The sequence below is a fragment of the Phyllobates terribilis genome, unplaced genomic scaffold (genome assembly GCF_046119375.1).
Source record: "Phyllobates terribilis strain yellow unplaced genomic scaffold, ASM4611937v1 Scaffold_5506__1_contigs__length_51197, whole genome shotgun sequence".
Taxonomy (NCBI): Eukaryota; Metazoa; Chordata; class Amphibia; order Anura; family Dendrobatidae; genus Phyllobates; species Phyllobates terribilis.
In genome coordinates, this window is record NW_027368253.1 from 28,816 (window position 1) to 36,420 (window position 7,605).

At 36.2% G+C, this 7,605-nt stretch overlaps 1 protein-coding gene across 1 annotated transcript; it reads right to left on the minus strand.

Annotated features, from left to right (window-relative positions):
- Nucleotides 1-640: 640 nt before the first annotated feature.
- Nucleotides 641-2,994, minus strand: LOC141250268 (uncharacterized). The gene is made up of 4 exons (XM_073669907.1): nt 2,359-2,994; nt 1,066-1,392; nt 909-995; nt 641-826 (listed from the first exon to the last, which is right to left on the minus strand). The coding sequence occupies exons 1-4, from the start codon at nt 2,992-2,994 to the stop codon at nt 641-643; spliced, it is 1,236 nt and encodes a 411-aa protein (XP_073526008.1).
- Between the last annotated feature and the right edge of the window lie 4,611 nt (nt 2,995-7,605).

Genomic DNA, 7,605 nt, shown 5'->3' on the forward strand with positions numbered 1-7,605 from the left:
TTTTGTATCACTCTCTTTCTCTAATATTCTTGTTTCCTAGGTTCACTTTTAGTCTTTTACTATTATATTATATATATATGCTTAAATATATCTTCTCTTTGTGTGCTAAAAAATCAGGTTTTATGATAGTTACAATCTAGATTAGATACTGAATGTTGGAATGTTGGTGGTGTAGTATGGGACTTGTCCTCATACCTTAAACGGTATACCCCAGGTTCTATTCTTATCTGAGGCATTTCCAGATCTAAACAGTGTTGGAAGATCGCCTTCTGGTGTTCATCTATAACAAAAAAACAAAATCTAGCATAGACATGGAACCGCCCGAGACTGGTATTGTTAAGCCCACTTCTTTGTTTTTGACTTTGCTTTCATGCATGCGAAGTGTCTTCTGTAATTTAAAATTAGCTTTGTTTCTTGTCAAGGAGAACGAACAAATGAAGGAGGTTGCAGCAAAGACCAACTGTATTAGTTTTTCCATGAAACATCCAAATGAAACACCAAAACTCCGCTGGAGTTTAGTGTCTGGCAGAGATGAAGTAGTTCATCCTGTAGCTAGAAACAAGACAAAAAGAGAAACTAAAGGACTCCATCCATCCATGAATCGAGGGCTTTATTGAATGTGGTGCGGTGTAGGGAGTTATCACGCTTCCCATCCCCGGAGGAGTGTGGCACGCGCGACACGGTTGACTCCCAGACTGAACGCTCCCATACGCAGATCGCAGTTGTGCGTCTTGCACATCTCCTTCACATCCTTGAACCCTTTCGTCATGTACGTCTTCAGCTCGTTGTTCACTTTCTCTTCGTCCCACATAAACCCTTGAATGTTCTGCATTTCATACATACCACCATGTAACTAAGTATTCAACTGTATATATCAATTACGAATCATCGAATCTTCAATCTAGTACCTGAACCCACTCGAAATAACTGACCGTCACGCCGCCTGAGTTGGCATATATATCTGGAAGAATGACAACCCCTTTCTTCGATAAAATCTATATAAAAAAACTCATTGCTCATATATTGCCTTCCATCTAACAACGTAAAGTTTCATGATTTACTAACCTCATCAGCTTCGGGGTCAGTAGGATGATTAGCCGCCTCTATGATGAACTTCGCCTTGATATCATTCGCGTTCTCCCTGTTGATAACGCCTCCAAGCGCTGCAGGAATCAGAATATCACAGTCTTCAGCTAGTATCGAGTTTGACTCTATCGGATCGGAGTTGCTGAAACCTTTGACCCCACGAGTTTCTCGAAGGTGTTTGAGTAGGCGAGGGATATCAAGGCCTTGACTGTTCTTGATTGCGCCACTTATGTCACTTACAGCAATGATTTTGCCACCTTGTTCATGGATAAGTTGCGCAGCCCAAGCACCGACGTTGCCAAATCCCTGATCCATATCAAATTCATAAACTTTCTACATTAGTGCCATGCATAGTTATTAAAATCGAGATCCGGATGATAAAATCTTAGAATTTTACGATCCAAGATAGATCCCCGATCCGGATCTATCATTAAAATCTATATGTGGATCTTACTGGATCCCATAATATCAATAGAATCTTACGGTTTTACAATCCATGTAAGATCCTAACTTTGAACTTTTATGATACACTAACACCTATTTGAAAGCACAATTATTCTACATTTTTATCTTCTGCATGACTAAATTCTCTCTATGTGTGCATCTTTCATACATTTGTATTAGACCAGAATCCTGGAATTTTACTCTTGTGTGCTCAACAACTAAAACAACCTTAATTACGACTGTTTATAACAATAAGTCTCATCTATAAATATCCTAAATCTAGATTTTTAAATATAATGTAGTGTACATGAATAGATATTCGAAGAATAATTATCCCTACGAACAAATGCTTGGAATTTTAATTTTTAAACTTCAAGTTTTAATAGATTTTTTAATTGTACAATGTCTATAATTGAACAACAAATAATCTTTTATGAATCGTTAAAATTTTACGACTCTACAATCAGATTTTACGACCCGATTCCTTGTGATTCGATCCTAAAATCCCGACTTTAATAACCTTACTGCCATGCATTACACATCTATGGGATAGTAATGAAAGACCATATATTTTATTTATAGAATTTCTCCTAGTAACCCTGAGTTTGTGACATTTTCCATCAACCACTAGATTAGATAAATCCTAAATTTAAAATATTCTAAAATTGGGGAACTAAAACCATCAATTACCTGGATTTAATAATCTAGATAAAAAACATTTCAATAAAATCACATTTAAATTTTCAATTTGAATAAATTAAGGAGGAATGAGTATTTGGCAGAAATATAAAGACAAGTAATAGTAAAAGGATTCAAACGTATACCTACCTGTATAACATAGCGCTGTCCAGCAAGCCCCATTCCGTACTCATTCAATAGAGCTTCAGTCGCAAACATAACCCCTCTCCCTGTCGCAGCTTCTCTGCCGAGAGACCCACCAAGGTCAATAGGTTTTCCGGTGACAACAGCCGGAGAGTAGCCATGGAACTTCGAGTACTCATCCAGTATCCACGCCATGGTCTGTGCATTCGTTCCCATATCAGGCGCCGGAACATCAGTGTGAGTCCCGATTAGGTCATGGATCTTCTGCGTGAACACTCTGGTGAGTCGCTCGAGCTCAGAGATGCTCAACTCAGAAGGGTTACACCCAATCCCTCCCTTTGCACCGCCGTATGGAATGTTTGCAACCGCCGTCTTCCATGTCATCAGCTGTGCCAAAGCGTTGACCTCGTCAGGTTCGACCTCTGGGTGGTATCTAATCCCTCCCTTCATCGGACCTCTCGCATTGTCATGCTGGACACGGAAGCCAACATATGAAGCCAATGTTCCATCGTCCTTTGGTATTGTACACTCAACCTTTATCTCTCTAAACGGAATCAGAAGACTCTTCTCAAGCTTTGAGTCTAACCCTAGAAGCCTACTTGCCAGCTTGAAGTTCCTGTTCGTTGCTGCAAGTGCATTCATCCTTCTTCCCCTTCTAAATTCTCTGCAAAAATGATATCAAATCAGAATTTCAGGATATTCACTAGTAAGAAGATGAATATAGACTTTGAGTAAGGAGAAATGGACACAATTGTAGGCAAAGACCAAGTCAAAGTTAATCATCTCATAATGAGAAAACTCTAGACATCACATTTTGATATTAATCTGAACAAACAGATACAGAATTCCAACAACCAATCTAAGATCACACCTAAGAACTTTCTTTAACTTGCAATCCACTACTTTTTAGTTCATTCATGACATAGCTTTTCTATGGTTAGTATACACATCTTAAGCCATATAAAGGGAAACACGTCACATTTGAACTGTTACTAAGCTAGACACTAGAAAATCGTTAGATTCTACTGTGTTTTCTTTTCAGAAAGCAGCTGAACTACTTCATCCATCTGATGAAGCAGCGAAGAAATGGTTACTATGCTCAAATTTCTTCAAATATGAGTCTCATCTAATAAAGAGAATCCCCACTATCCAAGAAAGGAAATTATGACTGCAATTTCTCAAAAATATATGAACAAAAAGGCGTAAATGTAGACCGTTATATCCTATTTGCATGATCACAGCCGTTATTACTACATCAAGAGGCGTAAATGTAGACCGTTATATCCTATTTGCATGATCACAGCCGTTATTACTACATCAAGAGGCGTAAATGTAGACCGTTATTCATAATCAGAGCCGTTATTTCTACACACAAGGTAAAAACTTCAGTTTCATACTTTTGCAGCTAAAAACTGTCAGCATCCGACCAGAAAACGACACACAGACGTAAATGCAGACCGTTACATTCTATAAGCATGATCTCTACAGTTTTTGCTACACAAAAGGCTAAAAATTCATAAAGATATTTATATAAATCCTGACTCCTTAAAACAAGACTATGACAGCAAACTTTCCACAGAAAAGCGTAAATTAGACCGTTATGCCCTCCTATAGCATAATCACTACACAGTGGGGTCCAAAGAATACGACACACAAAGGCGTAAATGCAGACCGTTATATTCTATAAGCATAGTATTTAGCGTGTTTACTACACGAAAACCGTTACATACTGTTTGCATATTCAGTACTTATGCAGCTCACAAACTGTCAATACCCAACCAGACTTCCTTACAAGAAACGACACAGTAAGGCGAAAAATCTATGCTGTTATATCCTATATGCAAATTTTCTAGTGTTTGAACTGCACACAAGGCTAAAACTTGCAAATTTCATACTTTCCCACCTTAAACTGTCAGCATCAAACCAGATATTCACTAGAAATTTATTAGTCAGCACAATTAAACCAAAACCTCATGGATCACAAGTACATCTGATGCACTGGAAAATCAATTCTGAATTAATAAAAAAATCAGTGACATGTGATTATTCAGGAAAAGGTAAAGCTGAACCAAAGAAAGCAAGCAGATTTTCCACAAACTAGAGATACCCAGATCAAATTGTCAAGCAAATTAGCAACAGTACAGGAATTTCATATAATAAAACACAGCCACAAGCATATATAGAAAGAAATTTATGAAATGGGTTAGGGAGGAGATCAAAATCATACCAGAAAGAGACTGAAGTTTGAAGGATAAACAGAGAAAGAGAATGGAAGATGTGATGAACAACTCCAATATCACAGCACATATATATATAATAGAGTGTAGAGAGGAAAAGAGACAAGAGAATAAGTTCTTGGAATCCTAATCAGAAAAAGAGGGCTGCTCAGTAGCAAGTAGCTTTTCAGTGGTGGAACTTAAACAAACCCTCAAAGACACGCAGAGAGATTAACACGAAGCGATCAAGACCCATTTTTTTCTTACAATGGGTGGTAAATCAGTAACTAAAAGTGCAAATTCAGTTCAAAATCATGAAGAAAAGAGATTAAAAAACCCACATACATGAATAGAGAACCCAAGAAAAGAGGAGGAACTTACACAATTGTTTTCTTTCCTTGAAAAGGGGATTGTAATAGAATAGGATCCTCTATATTTATGGGGATTTTTCAAGTGAAGTGAATTACGATTCCGCCCCTGTTGCGTCACCATCCTCTCTCTCGCCCTCCAATTTTGGGAGGTAGAAGAAGACAGCATAAGCGGTTGCAAAACGATGTGACCCACCCGGAAAACAGGATCCGACCCGCCAAGGGTTTGACTCGCACACAGATACACACAAAGTCTAACAGCTACTGCCTTCAATTTATTGCATCAAATTAAACCCCTCCATTTCCTCTTTCTTCAAGGTTTGTGGCGTATGTTGTCTGTCAGAGATTGACCAAGAAACAATTCAATTCAATGCTTCTATTCGAAAATTTACCCTAATTTGATTTGAGGTTCGGTACTAATCCGTGTTGTTTTACCCTTTTGATTTCCATTAAGAAATGGGTTTTCATTTAGTATAGCCTATAGGATGGTAGACTGGTAGTGGTAATGTTACTTGGAAAGTATATACACTATGATTTCATTATAGGATCACATGTTATTAGAAAATGGCAAGTGTACCTGTTATGATTGCATTAGTAAACGCTAAGCCACACTTATATAATACTTTGAACATATTCATTTATAATTGATCTCAAATTTAAATGATCTTTTTTCTCGCAAAGAATCATCCTTTATTTAATCAAATTTATAAAAAACCAACATTATTCAGATTTTACATTTTTATTATCATGAATTACCAATAACAGTTTCACTCCAAATTTCTGTTGAAAGCGGTGAAATGGCTTGAATGTTCACGGACAATTTCCATTCAAATAGTTAATTCATGTTAATAAAATGTTAAATCTGTATAATTTTAAATAATTACCGATATTAAAAATGATCCTTCATAAATTTAGTCAAATAAAATATAATTCCTTGCAAAAGCCTTAATTTATAAGGTATCCTTTGCTTATTTGTTTATCTACAAAGAAAGAACATTGCTTTTAGGCTCGATGTTGTGTAGTTACTAGTTAGTGCCTTCCCCAGAAACAATTGTTTTTTTTTCTTTTTAAATTGTAATAGTAAGTTATGGTAGTGTATTTGATACATCTACGAGGGTGATTATATAGAGGAGTGGCGAATGTAATTCAAGCATAAATTAATGTTTTTTTTTGGGTAAAACAAGCCAAAACTACTGTAGTGTGCGCTAGATGTACAATAATAATATTTTAACCCAAAAAAGTGTACAATAATAATGTAAAGTTAAATTACAGGATTCAAATCTCATCTCGAGCAAAACGTGGTAGAAAGGTGGGTTTAACAAAAAAAAAAAGTAACGAGGGTATATAAATTTGGAAATGGTGTACGTGAGCGTTGTTTACTAGTTTAAAGGAGAATAATATAGTTTAATATGATAGTTTTTTGATATTGTTATATCTTTTCTTTTTAAATAATGATTATCAATTTTATTTAACTTATTATCTTTCATCTGATTTTCCAGTAAGCTGGTCATCTAGTATTATGAAAGTTGTTTCTATTTCAGCTAGCTTTTCCTTTGTAATTTTTTAAGATTGTTCAATTTCATTTACACCATTTACCAAACACCTTTTTATCTCAAGAATTTCATCTAGCTAGTTAAATTCCATCTACCATTCATTTCATCTACTTTTTATTCATCTATCATATTTCATCTAGATGGAAAAATAAATTCATCTACTTTTGTTGAACGGAGCCTATATAAACTAAAGAATTTGGCTATATGTACATGATTCTGTATGACTAAATTAGGCGTGCAGTTTCCGCACACATAACTCAGACATGTATATTTTAAAACAATTCTCGACAAATGCACATTCAATAAAGTATCCAAGTAAAGATAAGCAAGCTGAAAGTGGGCGTGCTACATCTGGAGACTTCCAGACACTTGCACGCCCATCCTCTAGATTATGGAACGTCGAAGTTGGTCACACATAATCTAGAGAGCCCAGCTACCCCACATGTGCACGTCCAAGTTGAGCGTGCAAAGACACTGGAACTTACCACGCCCGTTTAGTGCGTGCAAGGTTCCAGCTTTGACATAAGCACGCTACAATGCCCGAGTTGAGTGTGCATCGTTCAAACATGCACGCCCAACTTGAGCGTGCATATGTCCAACGACTCTTTAAACATAAAGCCTTTGGACACGCTGAGGTTGGGCGAGCCAAACGACTATATTTTCAAAAGCAACATTTTTTTGTCTATAAATAAGCCAAATTCGAGTTCATTTAAAGAGTTTATTTTTCCTTCAAATTGTATCATCATGATCATTATAGTGAGTTTAATGAGGAGGAAGACAATGAGTGGTCGACAAGCGAGGATTCGTCGCAATCAGATACCCGTGATGAATGGATCGACGATTGCGTCAAAGACAAAGATCTCCAATATTTGGTTAGTAAGTTTGTTTTGAACAAGTTTTACATTATATAGTTATTGACCAATTTTAATGTGTTAATTGGATAATTTTGAGCTTATTTAGCACGAATTTAGGTAATTAGTTCCAATATCTGGTCATATATAGTGCTTAAACTTGCTTCCTTTATGTGATCAATTACAATGAATGAAGTAGAATTATTTACTTAAATTTAAGCTAATTAGATATATTTGCAAAATTAAGTTGCTTAAACTCACCTCC

Bases quoted from the DNA above. Each gene is read 5' to 3' on its own strand.
- LOC141250268 (XM_073669907.1), bottom strand. From the start codon at position 2,994: ATGAATGCACTTGCAGCAACGAACAGGAACTTCAAGCTGGCAAGTAGG. The intron at 1,393-2,358 runs GTAGGTATACGT...GATATGGATCAG, and splicing joins GACAGCGCTATGTTATACAG to GGATTTGGCAACGTCGGTGC. The intron at 827-908 runs GTACTAGATTGA...TATGAAATGCAG, and splicing joins GTTATTTCGAGTGGGTTCAG to AACATTCAAGGGTTTATGTG.